The following is a 24,688-nucleotide window of genomic DNA, read 5'->3' as shown; positions in this document are numbered from 1 at the left end:
CCAAAATACAAACTAAATCAGGAATTCTCAGTTACAAAAAGAACACAATTACACCAGCTTTACTTGTGGTTTAACACAGCTGATTGCATTTATGAGCTTGTACTAAATGACTAAATAAAAGCAGTTTAACTGCTTTAGGACAGTATCCAAGCTATCAATGGGGCAAGACTGAGCTGACCCAAAGCATTACTGAAAGACACGGGACTCCAGGAAACAGCAGAGCTAATCCCAGACTGCCTCACAATCCATCTCCCTCCATTTTATTTTACTATTCTCACTTTAGGACAATTGTTTGACATACTCATTCAGACGGTCTAACAGTTCCCACCATCTGTGTTCTGTTGTCTTCTCTTATGTGTAAGCTTAAGGAAAGAAGGGAGAAGAGAGGGAAGATAAATGTGAAGCAGGATGGTCTTTGTCTGCCTTTGCACAGTGCCTGGCATAATACACTCCAGCCAAAATTAAGCTCCTAGTCCCACAAGTAATAAACAGTATTAAATTTAAACTCAGTAAGAAGTTATCTTCCAACTCCTCTGTTGCCACACTCTGTGGGCATTTTTTGCTCTACTTCCTTTAGTTTTTCAGTAACTGCTGCATAATTTCTGCTTTGTTTGTTCTCACATATTTGTATTAAAAATTCTCTTTCCTTCTCCTGTATTTCCTAACTATTTCCTCCTACACACTCATATAATACAATATCTATGCGGTCTAGTTTTGTCTTGAGGATGTTTTTCAATTAAATAGCAAAATACCAATAGCTTCACACTTCAGTGCTTTTATGCTAATTTCACCTACAAGTCATTTTAGTGAATGCACTTTGGATTTTAGAAGTCCAGTACTTCTATCAAAGTGGAAAACTAGTTTCTCAAACTTTCTTTATATTTATTACTCTGAATAAAGGCACATGCATTTAGCATCTAGATGCAAATACAGTGTAATTGTGAAAGATACAAATATGATTTTCTTATTTCTGAGATGCAAGACCACCTTTTTCCCTATTAAAAGGCTAGAACTGTACATGCTCCCCAAATTCAAATTATCCTGCATAAGACCCATCCATTCCAGACAATTACAGCATGTAAGAAATGAACTGTTTTCATATGTATTTTGTATAAAACATAACTAAAAGGGGGAATACAAACAGCTCCTTGAATGTTGCATTATCTGAACATGAACAACACAGAATAGAGTGCCATGGAATTATGGTCAATTTAGTCAATGAGCTATTTAAGTCACTAATCTATTATTCATTGCATTTTGATAAACAATGGGGTTTTATAGCTTAATAACAAATTCTCCAACTGCTTTGCCCACATAGGCTCCTGCCTGCATTTGCAAATGCCCTCAGTAAGCCTGTACTATTTGCCAACAGTTTTTTGTTGAAACTAGCTCTGCTCTTCAGAAGCAGTCTTGAAATTAAGGATACACAGCTGTTCTTGCCAAGAGAATATTTCCAAGTGATAATTATTTTTACCTGCCCAAACCCCTCTGAATGTCCAGAACTCAAAAAGTGGAAAATTCTGCTATAAAAAAATACACAATCCCACATGAACTGCAATTTACTTATTTGCAATAGCTTACACATTTACCCATATGCATGTACCAAAAGGCAGGAAACCTATTTTATTAATAAACATCTTTTAAATTCATAGGCAGCTCTTCTGACTCTGTGTTCGCTTACAGCAAATTACAAATGACCTTTGGAAATATTGCCTGCCATTCAAATACTAATGACTCTCCCTGCTTACTTAGGATAAGTAATTAAATTGGGAAGATTACTTTTCTACCACTTACCTCCTGATGAGAAAACAAATCACCAGGAAGTCGTTCTAGAAATGAGGAGAGTGAGAATGATGACTTCTTTCCTTGCACATCAATAACTTTGAGGTGCTCTGGGGAGGGGCTCAAGAAGGCATAAAGTGCTTCACTCTGGCAGAGTCTTTCATCAGACAGTAATTTCTATGAAATAAAAATAATGACACATCACAACACAGCAACACGTCAATTAAATATTTCTTGTTAAGGAATAAGAGGTGTTGAGGCATTCAATAAAACTGATTAAGTCACAGCTCAGAGGTAGTGTGAGAAAAAAAATCTCTATCTCACAAAGATATTTAACAAGCTATTTCTAAAGTACTGTAACTAGTAAGAATAAAGCTTTTAATCTTACAACTTTCTTGTTTTATAACGATTTCTCATTTGCAAGGAATTTGTTGTGAAGAGTTTTAGCTGAAACTGGCAATTAAAGGTTTCATTACTTAATCAAAGTTTAACTTAACTTACCACTAGAGGAATGGCTACAATATCAAACTAATCTCAACTTCAGGCATTTTGAACAACTTTGATATTTGTAGTGTCAAAGCTTACATTTGACCTATTTGTTCAAGGCTCTTTCTTTAGGCAATAGAGAGGCACCAGTCTCTCAGTTCTCCTGTTCAGATATCTGTTGGTTTTGTCTTTATTTTCTTACCTGCAGAAAGTTATTAAGCTGGTTCTTGGATTTCTCCATGAATTTCTGGTCTATGGATTTGAAGGGCAGTTTGCTGAGAGAAGGCAACTGAACTTTCTTTAATGATGGAAAACACTGTGTAGGAGAAAGGAAAGCTCAATTAAAATGTATGCAAAGAAAAGGTGGTTTAGAATAGAAATGAAGAGACTCCTTTTTGTTCTTATCTCCCTTTCACACTCCTCTCAAGAAAACACCTTCCCCCTCCCCTATGGGCTGACACATCTAAACCCCTTCCTTTTACAACACCATTATCTATTCCCTATCAGACAGAAAGGTTAAAGCACTGTGAAAAAAAATCCCAACTTTCTGTCTCCCTAAAAGCTCTCATTCCTAATACTTCCCTAGAAGCCAGCCATAAAATCTCATTCTTATAGCAGGCTCTTGTATGACAGTGCAAAGCATATACCATTTTGAAATGGGGTTAATCCAGTAAAACATTACTAAGGGGAAAAAATAATTATAAACAAGTTTATAAGCATCTGTCAGAGACCAGAAATATGCAGATAGAAATCTAGCTCTAAAGGGCTAAAAGCCAAAAGGCTGGCATTAAAACTGGCAGCATTAAATATTTTTATCATTCTGACAAATGTTGGCAGTTTGTATCTTCTCCCTCCGGCAGCCAGGATTCATACCTCACTGAGTTTGCGGTGTAGGTTCTGAAACTCATTGAGCTTCCTGGGAACAGTCCAGTTCTTAGTTTCAGCTCCACCAACTTCTTGTAAACTCACCATGACAGAGTAACAGGGCACTTGTTCTCCATTCTCTTCTAAAACCTAGTAGGGGAAGAAAAACCAGCTAAGGTAATCTCTCTTCAAAGTAAACAGTGGAACATTTGAGCTGCCAGACGACTGCCTTGCAAACTCATCAGTCCCACACTTCTCTTGGGATTTGCAAGCTGCATATGGAGCAATTTCCTTAATGAACTAACCTTCATCCAAAATGCTGTGCCAGTCCTGAATCAGTCCTCCAGCTAACCATTACACCTTACATACAGTTTTGCCATGCTGTCCACCAGCAGGCAAGTCCCTCTGACATGTCTTCATCAAACAGCTGAGAGTATTATTTCAGTTTTTTAGGTAGCTACCATCTAGCTTTGTGATTGCTCATCAATACTCCATCTCTCCTATCTGCATTTACCTCAGTGTTCTCCCTTTATTTCCAGCCTCCCTTCCCAGTGCTTCTGCTGAGGCTCACCCACACACCAGGCACAGCAGCTCTGCAGCTGGGTCCTGCAACAGCTGGTGCTGTTACAGAGCGATTTCTCTGCTCACTTGAGCTGCTCTCCTTGCACAGTTTGTGGTATCCATGCACTATTTCTGAGGGACTCACAACTTGACAAAAATACTAATGAATCCAATGACAATCCTCAGCCAGAGGAAGAGGTAACTAATCACATTGTGCAAATGGGAAAACTACAGCAAAGTTAAACAATTTTTTCTTGAGATAGCAGCAGTGTAACCACACTTTCTTAATATGGTGTAAAAATTGACATGAGAATTTCATCCTTATGTCCTATTGGTAGCAAATTTTTATTTACTTATTTTAAGGAGACACCCACATTGATTACAAAAGACAAATATAAGAAATACATAAAATATTTCATTCTAGAATGCTTATTTTATATACATGCAAATAACTGTAGAGTAATTATGAAATACCACTCCCAATCTTTTTGAGCAAAATTATAACTTCAAAGCCTTTTTTATAAAGAATATTTAACTAATCTAAGTAAGAATAAACTTTAAAATTCATATAATTATGACACCTTTTCTGAGAAGCCTGTAGAGATCTGACAACACAATGCTATTGATGAATAATTTGACAAGCAACATCACCATTGTAAAAGCCATGTGGCTGAAATGTACCTTCATATTTTTAAGCTATTCAGAGCTGTACATTGGTAACATTCCCTGTGATGCATTGCTCACAAAGCTGCACAAGGACCACTGGGAAGCCAAGTCTGATGCCCAGATTTCACAAATCTGTCAAAAACCTGCAGCAGCACTCAGACAGAATACAAAGCACCAGCCTGAATGCCTGCAAATGTGCCTGGTTCTCAGTGCAGCTATTTGGAGAAGTGCCTATCTCCTGCCAGACTACTGCAGAAATAGATGCTTGAACAGCCTCCAAGATGCAGAACAACTGGGATTGTCTGGGACAGTCCTTGCCCTGTCTACCCTGAGCTAGACTGGATCTGTGTTTGTAGGTGACTCACAAACACCTCCTGGCTGTCATTTTTCAATACTGGGAAATCAGTGCTGAAATTGCTGATTTAAGTCATGCCTGTGATTTTCCATGCCAATTTTGTTCCAAGAGCAGGGCTTTGCATGTGTAGGGTCATCTGAACTGTAATTGTCAGGAGAGAGTCATCCCTATGAAAGTACATTCTCAAAATGGGAGGACTTAGTTCTCCTGCTTCATTAGGGTGTATGTGCAGAATCATCTAAATTCCAATTACTAGATGTAGACACATTACAGCCTTTTTTCAAGTGCTCCCAAATACCCTCATATAAATAATGGTGTTGTTGAGGATCTTCTTAGGAATGCAAAATTTTTTATCATCTTAGGTACTTGTCAATTTGTTTTTCCAAATTAATGACTCAACTGGAAAACACAAAAATGGGATGTTAGGAGATCTTCTAAACCAGGAGATCTAGTCCTCTGCTGTTAGCAGACACCATCTCATAGAACTGCTACATGAATGAATTCAATCTAGAGAACCCTATTCCTCTGATTCTCCCTTTTGCTAAATTAAGCAAATGAAAGTGCTTTCAGACCCACTTCTCATGGGAGCAGTTCCTCATTCAAATCTACCCTTCTCAAGGGACACAGCCCAGCACCTGCAAAGTGACTGTAACACTTCCTCATGAGTGGAAACTGCCCTTCTAACATAGTCAAGGGCTGCATTTATCCTGACAGGCCTGCAGCCCACTCAAGAGGAGCTGCACATCTGACAAGCCACCAGCATATCTACTGTTTCCAGCCAAAAGGTGCTCCAAAGATCAGAGCTGAATCCCAGAGTTCCTGCTGAACACAAACCTTGCATGCCATGCCATGAGACTGCTCTTCTAATACTCCTACCTAAATAATCATCCAGCTTTTCTCCAGCCTTCCTAACCCTTTTCTAGCCCCACTTTCAGGTGCTGCCTACACAGTGCTGAGTACAGGGCATTTAGTAGACCAGTTTAAAAGGTCAATGACTGGCTATTATACTTTCAGCTCAAAATCTATAGCAAAATTTACTTTTACAAAGGTTTTCTGCTAAACAAAAATGCCAAGGTTTTCTCTCTCTAATATCACTGAGCTATATTCTGGGATTTGCAACAACATATTTTGCAGATAGAGTGACTGTGACCTACTCACGCCCCCTGAAATCATCAACTGCAGCTAGAACATTCCCAAGCAATTAATTAACACAGATATCTACAACACCCATGTTTTCTCCAGCCTACCCTTTGAAGCATGGAGCTGCAAACAGCACAATTAATGCAAGCCTATATTTAATTATCTAATCCAGTACTACTCATAAGTTATAGTTAAAGCAGCAAGCAATTAAAAGTGTGCAGAAAGCTGCCATTCTGTAGTTTTTCTGCCCCCAGAGTTTACCAGATTTTAAGACCAGGCTTCAAAAGCTACAAATAACTCTTAAGAAGACAACTTAAGAACTTTCCAGTCCTCAATAGTGTCACCTGCAAACAGCATTAAAAAAAAAAAAAAATCCAGATGTTTCTACATGGAGAATTTGGTTTTAAAACTGGCATCTTACATTTTTTGACCTGTTGGATTTATTTCTTCTTTTACAATAACTAACTGTTGACAGATCTATCACTGGCTTGCAAGAGCTTAAGACAGAACCTAAAACTCTGCAGCACATACTTTTTTCCTCCAACAAAGAGTTACCTCAAGAAAACTCTTTATATTCATTTCAGGAACACTTTCTTAATGGCATACAAAGGCAAGCCAGTAGAGATTTGATTAATCTTTAGTTCTTCATAGTGATACTGTCAAGATTACTTGCCAGCCTACACTAAGTACATAACAAGCATTCACTGAGTTCCTTTCATAGTAAGTGTTAATAGAGAGCCAGAAGATAGTAATACTTTTTGTTAGCATTACAATTTTTTACATCCGTTCTACAGTTGTCTGCCTATGCCCAAATGGAACAGCAGAACAAAACCAAAAAGAAGTAAAAAAAAGTAACAACTTCTTCAACTGAGAGATATAAAGCACTTTCTTTCCAGGCATTCAAGCCCCTTGAAACTGTACAGCCATTAAATACAATAATACAAAACCCAAAAAGTATAAGCACTCCATCTTTGAGACATAGCAGAGACTCAACTGCACCCAAGTGCAATAGTATGGTAATATAGGAAGAGACAGTTCTCATGAAAAACAGTGCCCCTAAGATAGCAAATTACTTTACCCAGTGCCAAAACTTGTTTATGCACATGCAGGTAATTTTTATAACTCCATTACAACAGAGTCTGAGGAACAGAAACTCTGGGTATGCATCATAGGAGCCACTAGGGAAACAGAAGAGGTTAGGGTTCTTTCCCCCATAAGTAAATTTTAAGTATAAACAGGTATAAGGAAAGTATCTGCACATTTTTCTTCTGCTTTTCATGCAAGTTTGAACAGACTCAGAAGATAAAAAGCCAGAAAAAAAATCCCCTACCTCTCCTGAGACAATGAAGGCTTTCCACATGCCAAGATTCTCACACCACCAGTCTGTTCTTGCAATGTGCAGCTGAAGGTCACTGTGCTCTCTCTCCATCAGAGTAATTTCATCCTTCAGCTTAGAAACAATCTGCAGAGAAAAGATTATTCATTACAATTGGTAGGAAAAAACTTATGCAGCACACAAGCTTTATGTCTTTAGGGACACTGTTCTGAAAGAAGAAAAGATACAAAAGCAGAGGGAGAACAATTCATGTGGATTAAATGAAAAAAAAAAAAAAAAAAAAAAAAAAAGAAAAAAACAACAAACAAGTGAAGGAATCAATGATGCCTCAAACTTCTTCAGTATATAGCAATCTTAAAGGTCAACCCTCAAACTAAAATAGAAGTACAACTACTATCACACTACCAGCATAAGACACTTGAGATAGGTTTATGTATTACATATGGTATGTTTTATAAGAATTTGAAATTGCCATTAATGAAATATACCTTATGAACACATCTTTATTATTTTCAGGTACACATCATGTGACTGAAGAACCTGGGAATAGATTTCATTTCTAGGAATTTCTAGAAATTCTAAGCTATGTTAGAAATCACTCAAAGTTATCACTTATTTCATTTTCGTTTTGAGGTTTTTGGTTGGGTTTTTTTGGTTTTTTTTTAGTTTTAACAAGGATTTGTTAATGTAGAAAGCACAAAAAGTAGCCAAACATCCTGCCAGGAGACAGTATGACAAGAGAAGGTGGAAATATACATAAGATGTGACATTAGAAACACAGCAAAAGCAGATGGCACTTTTTCGTTTTTAAATACGAATACCACTTAGCCAAATTTATCAGTTCTGTCACTTACACCAAAAGGGGTACATTCTACAGAGCCACAAGAATTCTACCTTCAGAATTTTTGTCTCGTGTCACATGTCAAATATTATCTATGCGACAGCTATGTAACAATTTTCTAGCAAATACCTCACCTCCAAAATAGTTTTATATTTAACTTTATTTGCTATCAATGCTGAGGCTTCTCTAGAATCATCTTACATTGACTCCAGTGGCATCCAGGAGCATTCAATAAATACAGAACAACTGGTAAGATTTTATCATAAGTAAACAGCTGTTACATTTACAAACCCTATACTGAGACTTTATGTAATACTGGATCCATTTGACTATTCTGTTTCAGAGATATATCTATTTTCCAAGACAAAGAATATTCTAGAAACAAAAATATACAGGGAAAAACCCACTACTTTCAGTAGGGGTACAATCCCCATCTCCCCAAGAGCCCAAGTATAGAAAGAATATAGCTGTTATGGTTTCAAAAATGCAAAGGAAACGTAGAACATTCATGTGAATAGAACACTAAATAAAGGTTTAGTCATATAGAATCATAGAAGTGCTTGGGTTGAAAGGGGGACACCCCAGAACAGCTGCAAACATTTTCAGCTGTCTGTAGTACCCTCTGGCAGAAAAAGATGTGGAAGGACAGAGGGAATGAAGCTAGCCAGGGCGACCTCAAACTCTAGTGTCCACATCTTTCTCCTGGAGGTAGCTGTGCCCAGAGCTGGGGCAGCAGAGAGTGAGTGGGGTGTCAACTCCTATTCAGACAAGCATCTTAGCACTCACCCTGAGTGTAAGAAAAATGTATAAAGAAGCCAGGTTCTGAGCAATGGCTAATATCCAGGTATATTTTTGTCATCCCTAGCAGGAGGATTTTAGGAAAACACCTTGGCTGCTTGTTCATCTTACCCACCACGTACCATCTGCAACCAAATCCCATTACACCTCACAAGATAGGCACAACAGGCCTGTAATAGCAACACAAATAATTTAGCCCAAGCCACGTGCAAGTCACTTGCTTCTCCTGAGTATATTCTCAGGTTGCTTACCACCTGGCAAAGAGAAAAGGCTGGTTTTTGTTTGCCCTAGTCCAGAGATTTAGAGTTTCATATCCCTCAGAATTTTTCCTTTGATGACAGTGTGCTTTCTCCTAGCTCCTAATAAAGGAATCAGTCACTCCTAAAGGTTTGGGGTTTTTAATGCCTTAGGCTCAACGGCGTTGTGCTGAGCCCCTGAGCCAGCAGAGGGCACATGAGCTGAGCAGCACATCCCCCTGGGCAGCACAGGGAGGCAGGGGAGAAACACCTCTTGCCACTGACAAAGCAGCAAGACACAGCAGAGTGGTCGCTATTCCATGGCCAACAAAGCAATACATATTCACAATTTTAGTTACAATAGCTTTTAGATATGGGAAAAAAGCCATTAAAACTAAGTTCTGATTTCACCTTCTATTTAACAAATTGACTGAAATAATCATGTGACTCATCCAAAATGTGATAACAGGATATTACACAAACATACAAAAATAAAAATCAAATAAAAACTGAAGTCATTAAAGGTACACACCTTTTTGTCGGGTTTTGGGGAATTACAGATGGAATTTAAAGCCTGTTTCTTATACTCAAGCTTGTCATTTAGCTGGCGAAGTTTATTTACAGCATAACTGGCCTGTTCATTAATTCTTGTGCTGCATTCTTCAGTAGCTTCTTCACAACCTTGGCTCTGGGAAGAGAGGAATGAGGGTAATCTCTGCATTAATATGAGAAGAGACAGCTATTCATAGAATGGTTTCAGCTGGAAGGGACCTTAAGGATCTCACAGTTCCAATCTCACTGCCATTGGCACAGACACTTTCCGGACTGGTCAGAGCCCCATCCAGCCTGGCCTTGAACACAGCCAGGGATGGGGCAGGAGGTGGGTTATTGTTGACTTGACAATTCTTTTATGTATAAGAACACTTCTATATAGATGAAAATGTATGTATAATAGACATTACAACCATCATGCCAGTCTGTTATAAAAAACCAAAGCAAAACCAAAAACCCCAACAGACAAAGCCTCATTACCATTTCTACTACAGTTCTTTGGCAACTCATGGCAACTGTGTAAAAATTACCTTTAAGCTAAGGCTTTAGTGTAAATGAGACACAGAGTTAAAGTTTGTTTTAAAAGCAAAACAGCTTAGTAGTCATGATCAATATTCAGAGCAAGAGAGAAAAGCAAATACTTAGCACTGAACTGAAAGATAATGAGGATGGGGCAGCGGGGAACTAAAAAAAAACCAAAAACCCATATTTCTAACAAACAGTCTTGCCTCCCACAAACCTTCACAAAACAGATTTGTCATCCTGCAGAACAATCTAAACTAAATCCTTTTGCTTTCTCCGCAGATTTTGCTGCTGTTTTTAGAAGTGTTAATAAAAATGTGTTAAAAGCACATATGCCTTACCCTAAATTCATAAATCATTTACATATATTCATTCAGACAAACCAATAGCTTTTTCCATCTTGTGTACTACAGGCATGCAAAAAAATAGAAAAACTTCACACCTTTCAGTGACATTCTCCTTAACATCTTCTGACATATAGCTCAGCCGCCCTCTTCTTACTGTACTTCCCCAAATAGACATGAAGACCTTGAAATCTAGCAAACAGCACTCAGCTTTTATTGCTTCCATGTTCAAAGATCTCTGAGGTCTGACTGAGTATATCTAAATTTATCTGTGGGAAGCTGAGTCTATTCTCATGAACAGAGGTTTCATGTTATTTAATGATATTCCAACTAAGCAAACTGTATCCTTATATCATGAAGAAAAAGCAAACAGAAGGAATTCTCACACTCTTGTAAATTCTGTGAGTTTTAGAGGAGACAATCCTATTGGAAATTCCATAGCATCTTATATCTTATTTTTAAAAGTCTGAGAAGATATAATAGTAGCAACAATAACTAATCTCCTCTAGCATGATCCTCAACATAATGCAGAAGTCAGAAGTTCTAGGCTAAGAAATTCATGCCCTTTTCCAGCTCTGCATTTGCCTGCTATGTGGCTGAGGAAAAACCCTTTATCTCTATGTCCTGTTCCTTCTTCTATCTATTCTGCATCTTGCCTCCAAGCAGGCATACAGACCTCAGCTCAGAATGTTGTCTTTTGGCACTACAATAACACAAATAATAATAATTAACAATATTGGGTGTTATTTAAAATGCTAATGTAAAGAACCATAAAAAAAGCCCAAACTGTACACTTGTTAGGGAGCATGGAGGTAAAGAAACAATCAAAAATGTTACTTTCAACACAGAAGAATTAAAAGACTTTTCATATGAAGTTCAGTGCTAGCAGTCAATGAATTGCAATTAATTACAAATCAGTGAGGCTGTGCTTCCAGAGGTAGGCTACATGATTCTTCTGTCATTAACTTGTCAGACACTTAAAGCAAAAACCACTGCTGAATCACTAATTTTATCACAAAAATGCTAGAATTACAAGTAACTTGCATTCAAAATATCAAATTTAACAAATAAGCAGACTCAAAGCTGAGATCATAATGGATTGTGCTGTCTTCCCCTGATTGGTAAACTGATAATGGCTTCCATTTCTGTGAGTGGCACAGAACACAGATGTGTTATTTCAGTGATGGGACACATGCAGCACCAATGCAATCACCAGATCCTCCCCTCAAAGTGCTGGATGCAAGCACTGCCTGCCTCTGTACTTCCACCTGGGATGTCTGTCCAAGTAGAAATAGTTGGAGGTTTGTGGAGGTTTGTCCCAGAAACAAAGTGGTAACAGACTGGGAAGAAGAAAGAGCTTGTTCCACTTGCAGCAGAACCAGCAGTCTGGCCCTTTCCAGATTCCTATCTTATGACTTGATTTTCTCACATTTAATCAGGGCTCTACCTTTTGTCCTCATCTCCATGAGTGCACTTTCTATCTATTTTTATCTATTTATAGCAGTGAAATTTACAGAAAATTAACACAGGTGATGCCCAGAGTGGCCCAGGAAGTGAGGACGCAGAACTAAAACCCAAACTAAACCAAAACCAATCTGTATTTGCTAGCAATACATACCCCTCCAGAAACATCCAATTTCTAAGTTGTCATCTCAAATATATGGGGAGGGAAAAAACCCCACAAAGTTATTCGTCAGTACTGCATTTTCACCAGAATTTGAAAGAACAAGGGAAGCTTCAGAAAAACTCTCATAATTGGTTTTTACCTCAAAGACCCTGAAGCATGACACAGCACCATTAGAACTGTTCTATTCAAGACGTACTCAAGCAGGATATACAACTTCATACTTAATTTGTTGTTAAAAATAAAATAAAATAAAATACAAACAAACAAACAAACAAAAAAAAACCAAACCAAAAACCAAACCACTTTGAATGTTATAAGCAGAGCTGGCAATATATTAGTCTTTAAGGCTTCATGGCTGACACAGACTTCATATCTGGCCCCTACATATCCAAGGACTCAGAGGAAGGACAGATAATACTGATGTCAAAAATCTAACTTTTTGGCAGTTACAGCAGGTGTTATCAGAGTACAGCTAGCCCTAAAGTGTTGTGTCAGTTTTCTTAGAGAAATCATTATCTGTGTTAGACTTTGAATAAAGCATATGAAGAAATTAGAAAGCACAACATTTAATGCTTCAGGATGTTCTGGACAAAACTGTTAAGAGCAATTGTGAAAAGTCTCAATGACTGCAAGCACAAGGACACAAAGTCTTTGAAATACCTACTACTTTCAACAGAGCTGACTTAGCAGTGAGAAAACTAGAAAACACATCTTCAATATTTTATCAAGGAAAAAAGAACACAGGGAAAAACAAACACTGAAAAGATTCATCAAGCTCTAAAAGCACATATTGCAAGTAATTTATTTATAACTATTCATCTCTGCAGATATGCTGATATGCAAACTACAAAGACTAGAACAACTCACAGAAATAAAAGTAATTTAAGGAGTAAATACAAAAATTTTAGGTTCTGGAAAAAATGTTTCTAAACAGCAGAATGTAGATCAGCACTTCTGGATTCTGCTTATTTGTTTATTTAGAGCTGGTTTTAGACAAACTTATATTTCATTGAGTTCTGAGCAAGTTAACATGTAAAATGAAGAACATCCATGCTGATCTGAAGCAGCAGCCTGACTGAAAGAAGCACTCAATAGTTTGAGACATGGTCTTGTCAAAATGTTCTTGGATAAATGCAACACAACTTCCCCTGACATGAGGGATTTAGAAAAGCCAAGGAAAAAAACCTGCCCCAAGAAGAGTTGCCATTGGCTTATTGCTTATAAGATTTTGAATGCTCTGTTGTACTCTGTAGAGTTCTTGCGCTAGATTTATCTTCCAACATGGCCTACTAATTTATTCAATTAATCAATAAAAAAAACCACTAAGATTACCTTTTACATTGCTTTTTCTTCTCTTTTGTGCAACTTTTAATATCTACTTAGTATCTAGGAAATGCATGGGAGACAGAGACAATGTCTGGGGCAGAAACCTACTGATGTTTCAGTGAGAATTTTTTCACTCAAAAGCAAAGCAGCTGAGCCCATACAAAAGCTTATATGAGCCTACTGCTCTCTGTTTCTAAGGAGCATAATGAAAGATATGAAATACAGAAGGCTTAGGAATCTGAAATATCTACTTCAACTAAATTGAAATTTAAGTAGTCTGTCATTTTGTACCATTTTATTTCAAAGTACATGTAAAACAAGCTTTACTAGATGAGTATATTTATAAATAAATGAGGAAAATAAAGAAGAGCTCACGGACAAAAGATGCTACATGCCTTTCTCAGGACAGTCTCTCAGATCACTTTAAATAGCAGTGAAAGAAATTGTCTGTGTGACTCACCACTTCATCTTTGTCCTCAGGAGTTAGCTGAGCAGAACTTCTTTCTTCCTCCTTCTTGACTGATCTCTCATATAAATCACTGACAATGAATGAAGGGTAGTATCTGTCCTTTAGAGTTTCATAAACATCTGCCTGTATTCTGTAGAATACTTCAATGCCTTTATTTCCCACAAGACTTTGCTGAATTTCCTTATAAAGGGATTTTTCCACAGATATTTCTCGGCTTTCCACAAAAAAATTCTGGTAAATTTCACTCACCAGTTGAGGTATTTCAGCCTAGGAAGAGAGAGAGAGAGTGGGAGAAAAGACTAATGAAAAGAAATTGAAAATATCAAGATGACTCAGGACCCAGGTGCACAATTTGAAGGATAATCAAGCTAATTTCCTATCCAAATGTATGAGAAGACATCTGTAAACCTCTTACTGAGATCAAGCATGCTGCCTGCCTGTGCACCTCTGCTAAGCAATCAATTTTACAAGTATGGATATTTGTTAAGTGAAGAAACATCTGTGCCCAAAAATTGCCAGTTTCCACACCCACTCTTTTAAATCTATGTTCCAAAACCTGGCATTAAAAAGAAAAGTGCTAGAGCAACAGTGTGGTCACCATTTTAAATTCAGATGGTAATGCTCAGCTGAATCAGCTCTCATGTCTTCTGCTGAATAGAATGAATTCACTTTATACATGATTATAATTAGCTTGTGGGGGAAAAGGAAAAAAACAGGAAACAAGAAGAGGAAAAAAGCACAACTGAAGAGACATTTGCCAATACAGGAGGCTGGGTATTTTTATCATGTCCCTAAACTGGCCAGAATTGAAAAGGGTTTATCCAGTCCCTCAGTATGGCACAGTTCTTACCTGCCTCATCTGACAATACCACAGCTGCATGACACACTAACTTTTTGTAAGCTGCCCCTGTAGTGGCAGATATATCCATATCCATATGTACATACATATTGTTTTGAACAGGAAGAGAAAAATCACAGCTGAGAGGTCATAAAATTATTTCTATATTTTTTCCAACCATGAGCAGTTTGCAATCAAAACTGATTTACAGAACTCTCTTCACAGTGCCTGACAAACTGTTTTCATCAATACTCTCTAGCTTGAGTTGGCTGGTAGTCATTTCTTCAGATTGTACTAATGGTTCACTACTCATACTCTACAATTTGTCTCTCTGTTTACAGGATGCTTTATGTTTTCCAATTGACTGGAATAAGAGCAATAAAATTACAGTGAACAAAAAGTTAACTGATAATCAATAATGAAATCTGTATTTCATGCTAATGTGAATCCTGAAGTTCTAATTGCTTCCCCCAAAAATCCACCACAGTGGTCACGAACAGCAAATTTGTCCTCTACAAATTCTTCCTCTGCACCATTGCTTCAGGGTACTTAGTATAGTTTTAAGTGATATTCCCTATCCTTGTTTCAGGGTTCTAATTCCTACTGTATTTTAGCCACTATTACAACATAGCATTGTTTCTTCTCTCTATCAGTAGTGGGGCATTCCTGGAAAAAAACTTAGCTGCTACAGATTAGGGATAGGTCTTTTAAAGGAACACCTCTCCTCCAAAAAGATTTTCAGAACACATATACACACAATTTCATTGTTTTGGATTGAATGGGCAACCTGTAATTGGCATATAAGAAGCTTATGTACAGACTGTCCAACTGGAATGTGCTTCTAGGTTCCACATTAACTGATACAACTAAAGCCTGCATGTTTTCTCTGGTGGAGGGGGAAATAATTCTACTCCTTTTGCATATCAAGTATTCCTTTCAACAGATGTTGTTACACCAACCAACAATAAATCACCATCACAACAGCCCACAAATTTTAATTGCAATATTATCCTCAAATACAGACATGAAGCAGTTAAAAAAAACAAATTGCTTAGAACCCATCCTATGCTATTGGAGTTTTAAAAACCTAAAGACATTTTCTAACATCAAGATCACAACAAACAGTGTCATCAGTGTACAAAGCCATCTAGGCTTGCAACTTCTTCCACCTTGTTAGCATTCTTCAGATTCTCCACAGACTCCCAGAGGCCGATCAAAGCCATCTTGTCCATCCTCTCCATGTAGATCCGAAAGTGCTCTCGGTATGAAGGGTTGGCCAAAATTTCCTCAAACTGAAGAATCTGAAGAAGAGAAAACCAAGAATAAAAACTGGAAAAATGCCTAATTCTAACTCCTTTCCTTATAGGGAAAATCGTTTCACTGTGCATCCCACAAATGTGTCCTGGATTCAACTACACAGACCTCCTACAGTAATAGTTCTGCTTCGTTAAAAAAAGAAAAGGAGCTTTAAGTACTTAGAAGATAAATTCTTCTATGCTTCTATCAGATAGTAAATACCTCCACATCTTCCTGATCAGGATATATTTCAAAGGACTAAGGTGGCATTTCGTGTCACTCATGAAATGTTATTGTCAAAAATTTAACTTCCAGTGTTCCTGCAAAGCAGAGGAGCCAAGCTGAAAGCTAAATTATCTTGCTCTTTACTTGCTGAAACACCAGCAGTTTCCATACCACAGCCCACAGAGCTTTGAGATGTATCTCAATTATTCCCAGGGACGCAGAGAAAGATGGAATACCTTGGCAGCTAGGGCATTTAGTGGTCAGTTCCCACTGTTATTGAAAAACATCTATCAGAAACACAGTCAGGAATGAGTATGTTCTGTGATATAATGCTCAGGACTTTTCCTAAATGAGGAGGGTGTACATCAAGTAGTAAAGGAAATTAAATACAGACTTCCTGTACCAATGCAGATGCTACAGCCATTAAGAAGCTGCATTAAAAAGCCATTATCTCTTCCTTATCCTCTCCTGTTTTTGTGAATCCAGGTCTTTTCTTTGAGACAAACACCTGCAAACAACATAATAATAATGATAATAATACAGTTCTAGTCAGCATCAGAATACCTCCCTCTCTGGGAAGACCACTTGTTCTCCTAAACCTAGTTCCTCTGGAACTCTACCACCAAGTTATGTTTAGGAAAAACAGTTTCTTTGTCTCAAGCTACAGGTGAGGAAACCACCTATGTGGGCACACACACAATTAATGGCACAAAATCAGCACCTTCCCAAACCAAGCTAAACGTGGTTCTTTAACAACTGCAGTCAACTATGATTCTCTGAAACAGCTCTCCCAAATTTTGGGCAGTGTTTAAGTAAATTATATTTGTCTCATATGAAATACTCATTTACATCTTTATAGTTGCCCTGTGACCATCATGTGCCATTCTTCTCTTTATCCATTATCATACCAGTATCTTCTGGACATGACTTTGCTCTTAGCTTTAAAACTATTTACACATATGAACATCTGCCTTTAAAAGCTCACTCTATAAACCTCACTGAAAAACAGAGAGTATCTTTTTCAAGCTAAGCTTAATACAGAAATGGTGATCAGGCTGTCAAAAAGATCAACACAGACATGGCAATTTAAAGGTCAGTCTGTGATTTAGCCTCATTACTGTGCATCATCATATTTTCTATTCAATCATTTTACCAAGGACGATTATTTAAAATACAAGTGTAACAGGGTCTTCCAGCCCCTTGAACAGATGTTTTCCCCATCTCAGGGACTGCCAGCTCTGTAAATAATAGCAGAGTTAGTAAATCACAGTCATGGGGAACGTGCTGTCACTTGTGTGAGAGGTGACTTGGTCTCTATGTTTCTATTATCCAAGCCATACCCCTCCAGCTGCCAGCAAGGAGGGTAACAAACAAACAAACCCCTTTCAGATGAAACTGGGGCTAAGTGCTGCTGCAGGGAGCAAGGCAAGTGCAACCTTCTCTCCCACCTAACAAAGGGCCCATTGCACCAGTGCCCTGTGGCAATCAAAGCAGTGGTGCTGAGCAAAAAAGTGTTACAAATTCTTCTAATATATACCTTGCAAACTAAAACACTTCAATAAATTAACAGGCAGAAAAGCTTCTTCTCTTGCAGAAATGAAATCTCAAATGTTTTCTTCATTTTTCTCTAAGTCTGGACTATCCTGGAATTATTAAATATGTTACCAGTGCTAAAAACATTATGTTACAGTCACAATGCCAACAATGATAGACACAAGAGGGTTTTAGTTTGGAGGTGAAAAATCATAAAATGCATGTGTGCTGGTTTTGGCTGGGATACAGTTAATTTTTTTAAGAGGCTGGCAGGGGCTATGTGCTAAACACAAGGCTGATAACACAGAGATGCTTTTATCTCTGCAAGATGCCAAGGCCTTTTCTGCTTTTGGTAGTGCCACACTGGAGAGCAGACTGGGGGTGCATGGGAGACTGGGAGGAGACACAGCCAGGACAGGTGACCCCAGCTGACCAAAGGGACATTCCAGACCATATGGCATCATGCTCAGTGTGTGAAGCAGGGGATGTTTGGAGTGATGGCTTTGTCCTCCCCAGTCACTGTTAGGTGTGATGGGGCCCTGCTCTCCTGGGGATTGCTGAACACCCGCCTGCCATGGGAAGCAGGGAATTAATTTCTTCTTTTTCCTTGCTTATGTGTGTGGCTTTTGCTTTCCCTATTAAACTGTCTTTGAGTTTTCTGGCTTTTACCCTTCTAATTCTCTCTTTGATCCTGCTGGTGGGAAAATGAGCAAGTGGCTACATGGGGCTTGGCTGCTGCCTGGGGTGAAACCACAAGTCATTTTTGGCACCCAGCTATTCTGTGGATCTTCCTTCCTTGTATGATTTAAAGAAGTTCTGCAATAATTTATAATCCTCAGCAAAAGATCATTTTATGATTCAGTATCACCATGGATTAAAGCACAAGACTCTAAGCTATGTATGTTGGCACATACACAGCCATTAGGGCATGTGTACACCCTCAAATCTAATATCCAGTTAACAGATATCATCTTAGAATTATTCACCTCCACAGCAACCCTTCAAATCCCGTTAACTCAAGAGCAGCTTCCGGGTTTGAAAAACCAGAAGCTTTAGGATTGCCACATCAATTCCCTGCTTCAACAGGAATGTAATTTATTTATCACAGCTGGTCACAGGCTGTGACTAAGACTAGGAAAGTTGGCTTTTTCTTAAGCATTAACCTGCATCCCTAGCATGTGTCCACAGAAGAGACTTGTCCCTGGCCCTACAGAGGGGAGACCTGGTCTAGTTAAATCCCTAAAGATAGTCACAACCTCTCTCTGGACAGGAACATAGAACAACTAGGTAATTTAGGTCTGCACAGGCACAGATTAGATGTACTGTACTGTATTTCTTTGCAACACACCAGATTCCATTCACTACAACCACACTGACCTATAATGAATAGCCCAAATAAAGCTGGTAACAGCACTGCAGATGGTTGGGATGAACAGCATTTGGGTCACTAGAGGAAGTTCTCTGCTGGGATAACAGCATACAATCAGACTGCCAAACTTCCAGTTGCTGCTTTGGATTTTTTCCCTTTTTTTTTTTTTTTTTTATTTGTAGAAGCCAGGAATAAGTGGAATGTAAAAACCAATACTGATAAATATCTTTTTCCAAGATGCATCCAAAAAAGAAAAAAATCCTTAACTGATATTTTTTTCCATTGACTAAAATGAAAGCCTGTATTTATCACATTATATTTTTAAAAGAGGCAAGTCATCAGAAGACTGTCTCTGTCACATACAGCAATGTGAACAAAATGCAATGATTATTTAAGTATTGGGAAGTATATACTGACCACATAAGGTACCTGACTATTTTACTGCACATGCACTAATGTAAAAGTCCCTGCCTTGAGATTCACATGCTCACAAACATACTTCTGTCATTAAAAAAACCCCATCACCAGGCAATAGGGTGACAAAAATTGTATCTTATTTTCTTAATATTCCCAGATTCTGTACCATGATGTATCCTGACATAACATCATCTTACAATCTGAAGCTCAGAAATCACCATGAAAATCTGGTAAGTCACCAGTTAAATCAACATCTATCCACAGATGCAGTGGAAGCAAGATCTTCTGCAGGAGTTTCATCTTAGTCCTCATCAACTGGATTATGGAACATGAGCTCATCCCACCTCAAAATACACTCAGATGGTTTCCTTGCTGTTTCACAGCTAGTTAAGGGTCAGATCCCCAGACCCCCTCCTAGAGCCCACAATCCACAAAACAGGTCCACTGAGAAGATGCTGTGACTCTGTCAAATGTCACAGACAAGGTGGTGTGGTGGCTGTGCTCAGAACAACAAAGGAAAAAAAACATTTACTGAATAAACACAGACAAGAATTCAAGTAATTACTGCAGTATTGTGCAGGCACAGTTTCTAAGAAAAAGGACTAAAACAGCACTGACTATAAAGGGATGCTTTATATGCTACACTTACTCAAACTGCTTTTTCTCCAAAAACAAACCTAACACCTTGGGCAGAGTTTAAATCAAGATCAGAGGTAATGACAGAATTCAGATTCAGAGTAACTGTAGTTGTTTGTAAGCATTTGATTTATAAATCATACTTAGGATTTCCCGAGTAACCTGGATTCAGGAAAATTAGGTGAGTGAAACAGATACAAAATCAAATGTATCACAAGACTGAATAGTGGAACAGAACACTGACAGCTCCAAATAATCCATCTCCATATATAAGCCCATAATCAGAATATGCATAAAAGACTTTCTACCTGCAATTCCATTACTCCCCAACTACTGCAGTCAACAAAAAGCTTTCTATAGGATGGATAAGTGAAACCAAAATAAAAGTTTAATTCACTAGTCAACTCTTTGTACAACTAGTACCAAAAAATTCCCCAAACTTAATAATGTATTCAAGCTTCTCACTACACTTACATAAAATATTAATTCAGAACACCATCAGTAAATTCCCATTTCATGCAAGTTGAAGAAAGGAAGTCAAACATACAGTTTCTTCTACAAAAGCTAGTTCTGCAATTTAACAGAAAAGCTGGCACAACCATACTCTAAGGAGTCTAAGGGCCACCAGCTGCAAACTACCAATTGTCTTATCTACTAAATCCCAAACAATGCCTTTCCCTTTTGCTTAGAAAAGAGTCTGAGTGTCCAGTCAATGCTGCCCAAACAGGAGGGGCCAACAAGAAAATAACACCAGCTGCCTTAAAATGAGAACCCAGAGTGCAGCTACCACAGTGCTAGAGAGGATGGGAAGCAGCAACAGTGAAGAAAGACTGCTTCCTCAGCTAACAACAAATGCCTGTGCAAGAAGTCATTATTGCTATTAATAGTACCATTAACTCAATATTGAACTGCTCATTGGTATATTTACAGGATAGAACTCCAGGTCAGCAACTCCCACTAAAAAAACCTCGTTGTTTTATGAAATATGCAATGTCAGCTTCAAGAATTTCTTTGATTTTAATAATAATATTATATTTTATTTATATTCCTGACCAAACCCTGCCCCTACCCAGTGTATCTTCATTACTGGACTCCATTCTTGAACAATCTTATGTCCCCATGTATCTATCCAGAAAAGTTCATAATGTCTCAGCAGGCATCAAAAGTGGCATCATTGGCTCATGCTGTGGTGCCACATGCTCCTATCTCTTTCTCCTTGACACCACTTGCTACACCCAGATTCAGGAAAGAGAACAACAGGACTTTCTTGGCACAATCTATGACACACCATCTGAAATCATGCTTTAAGGACAAGTGGGGAGCAGAGAATCGTTGTGTTTCAGACCTTACTCAAGAAAAACAAAATACAAAAAGTAGGAACTCTTTCTCCATTATTCTACTTTTTCTAACATGCTACTAAGTTATAATTATTATAAGGACATAATGAAAATTAAATATCCCTGCATGAAGAGATAAGCTATCTCCTACCTACATTAAAAACATAAAATCTTTTCACATTTGAATACATCAGCTACTATGCTTTGTCCAAAGGGAACAGAGTAGACTAAAGAGAAGTCAGTAAAATTTTTAAAGATTTGCAAGGCAAAGTAGTCATTTTATTTTTTGTAGATGCTGGCCAACACAACAATAGTTACTTCTAATTCCACACTACAGTGATATTGAAAACCAGCATTCAGTCACAGCAGGTTTACAGAGTTTATCTGCAACAACTGCCCTGAGTTGTGTCAATTGCCTTCCATAAGGGCTTACTTTTTAATAATTCAGTATTTTCAAAACTCACACATTTCCTAAATTAAATATAATGATGGCCAAAGACATATTTCACATATGCTGGCAGTCTTTTATTTGAAAGCAAGTTGCTACTTTCACAAAAGCTGCTACCATGTCCTTATTAACTCCCTACAGGTGGTATGTCTGAAAAATCACATGTGCTTACAAGCCATACAATCCTTTATGAAGTTTTAACTGTGCAATATTCAAAGCTGAGCCATCACTGGGTCTTTTTGGGTACTTCAGTAATCTTTTCCCAAGGCAAAAAAACATGAAGCAATTAATTTGTACTTGACTCCTGGGGGAAGGGAGGGATTGACTACAGTAAGGTAACATGGTACAGTAGTAGAACATTTAGAAAGACCTTCAGACAATGCAATTCATACCTTCTGACTTGGAGGGCCATCACCTTCATCAGAAACGCCATCTTCCTGCTGATCATAAGCAGGCCCTCCCAGGAGCCTTATTCTCTTCTCACATTGCTTCTTTGCCACTGTCAGCTGATTAATATACCTCTTCACATTGCGAGCCCTTAGTAGGTCAGCTTTCATTGCTGCAGTTTCTTTTCCTTTTGAATCTAACAATAAAGCAAATCAGACACAGTATTTTACAACAGAAAAACATCATTGTGCCACTGCCTCTGTGAAAGGCAAATCAGACACAGTATTTTTGAACAGGAAAACATCACTGTACCACTGCTTCTGTGAAACACAAATCAGAGACAGTATTTTATGACATGAAAATATTATAACTCAAGGGTTTACACAAAAGAGTTGAGAAGATAAAAAACTTATTCAAATGCATAGCAAAACCCCACCCCTCCAACTCTCTTTTTATAGTTTGTTGAAAGCCACAGCCCAAGACCTCTACTACAGAGTATACGTTTATCAGATGGCATTAAGATTACTTGCAGCCATGGCACATGATCACACATGGAGCTGATGGCCTATACACCTTACTGAACATGCACTGACTGCCTGGAGTCACGAGGGACTGGGCTCTCTCCCCTCCAGCCCAGTATGACACATTCCCACACATCTTATTTGCAAGCCCAAACTCCTTGTGCCTGATGTGAACAGCACATCATACAATATCTCTTCCAGACAACTGACCAAAGTTCACTCAAAATGGTCAGATGACTAAGAAAAAAAAAATCTTAAAATGCCATGCCAAGACTGCACAGTACTCTTTAAAAGTAAAGTAATGTCAAGATGACAGTCAGCTGAATAAGACTTAGTAACAATCAGTGTAATGTTTGTGCATTCTGCATTCCATCCTCTTCAGCTAATTACCAGGGTCTAAAATGGGAGCAGCAGATAAAGCAGATATAAAACTCTACTGTGTGGAAATAATGTTTAATATCTGCAGGAGGCAACTGATTCACATTTGCACATTGGTTTTATTTTCCTCTTGCTCAATAACACTTATGCTTTTTTGGGCTGCAGCTATTACTCAGTAGCAAAGTACTTGGCTTTTACTTGGCTCTGGATTATCTGATTGCTCAGGGATAAATAGTAAAGATCTATTCTACTATGTTTTCAAAATACTAAATGATAGCAAAATCATGTTGATAAAAACAGCATTTGATTTTCACAAGAGTTAAGAGTTGTGAAACAACTACATAGTTAGGTTTGTGAATGCAAACACAGCAAAAAGGAAATCTCTCAGAATTTATTTAAAATCCCTATTTTTAACAAGTTTCTAAAACTTTATGACAACTTCTCCTTTTACAACTGCTTTTATCCTTTTATTTCCCCCTCAAAGCCACGTGTAAGTATTGCATGCAACTCTTAAGTTTTGTCTTTTACATACTGAAGGACAACTCAAGGTACAAGGAACTCCCTAAAGTTCTACATAGTTGAATCCAGATACTCTCCCATTCTTTGCCCATATTTTTAATCTCACTTGATTTGCTTCATGTATTTATGTTGGTAGGGATGCTTCCTGATACAAATACTCTTAGTATTTTAATGGATGAGTATCATTTGCATCTGAGCTGCCACATAATAGTGAAGTAAAGAAATGATACTCACTGAAGCAAATAATAAAATTATTTTACTACCAAAAAAAAAAAAAAAAAAAGGGCCATCTGTTTTCCTGGCATGTTATCTCCACAGGGAAGTCAACAGAGCATTTAATTTAGTGTTTCAGTTCCCTAAACAGAGGTACCAGTATTAATGAGAGAAAATGAAAGGAAAAGACCTTAAAGACAATGCTCTCCACCAAATCAAAACATTTACAGCTATTACAAATACAGGAACAGAAGTTTAAAGTCAAGATTAAGACCCAACCTTTTCCCTGCTGCACTTGACTCTAAGATCATTTTTTAGAAGTCATCAATTCTTTCAATAGTTTAAATGCTTTGGGCTCAAAATGCATACTTGATATCCCACACTTTTGAAAATCCACAAACAGTACAATGCAATGATCATTCAGCCTTCTTAAAACAAAAGTACCCTTCTCGATGGAAACAAGGCATTCTTGAAGGCTTTTCAAAGCACACATCTACTTTACCTGGAATCTTATCCAGTGACTGCAGCAAGCCTCCAGGAGAGATTAATGAGCCTACCATTCCCAGTGATTATTTCCTGTCTTAACAGAGATCCTTCAAAAACATTTACCTCAGCTCTTCAGAGGCAAAAGGAGCCACTCCACCCAAGCATCACTCAGGGCAGTTA

General features: G+C 38.0%; 1 protein-coding gene across 1 annotated transcript in view; it reads right to left on the bottom strand.

Moving 5' to 3' along the window:
- The window catches only part of SNX25 (sorting nexin 25), an 81,334-nt gene that overhangs the window by 8,937 nt on the left and 47,709 nt on the right, over positions 1–24,688 (bottom strand). The window contains exons 7-14 of the mRNA XM_056489842.1: positions 22,397–22,587; positions 15,913–16,044; positions 13,897–14,172; positions 9,598–9,753; positions 7,185–7,316; positions 3,142–3,282; positions 2,471–2,584; positions 1,795–1,959 (exon numbers count right to left, since the gene is read on the bottom strand). Of these exons, the coding sequence (XP_056345817.1) occupies positions 1,795–1,959; positions 2,471–2,584; positions 3,142–3,282; positions 7,185–7,316; positions 9,598–9,753; positions 13,897–14,172; positions 15,913–16,044; positions 22,397–22,587 (1,307 nt within the window). The remainder of the gene's footprint in view (positions 1–1,794; positions 1,960–2,470; positions 2,585–3,141; positions 3,283–7,184; positions 7,317–9,597; positions 9,754–13,896; positions 14,173–15,912; positions 16,045–22,396; positions 22,588–24,688) is intronic.

This window comes from Oenanthe melanoleuca, chromosome 4 (genome assembly GCF_029582105.1).
Source record: "Oenanthe melanoleuca isolate GR-GAL-2019-014 chromosome 4, OMel1.0, whole genome shotgun sequence".
NCBI lineage: Eukaryota > Metazoa > Chordata > Aves > Passeriformes > Muscicapidae > Oenanthe > Oenanthe melanoleuca.
Note: the sequence above shows the minus strand (reverse complement) of the source record. Positions and strands in the feature narration are given on the sequence as shown.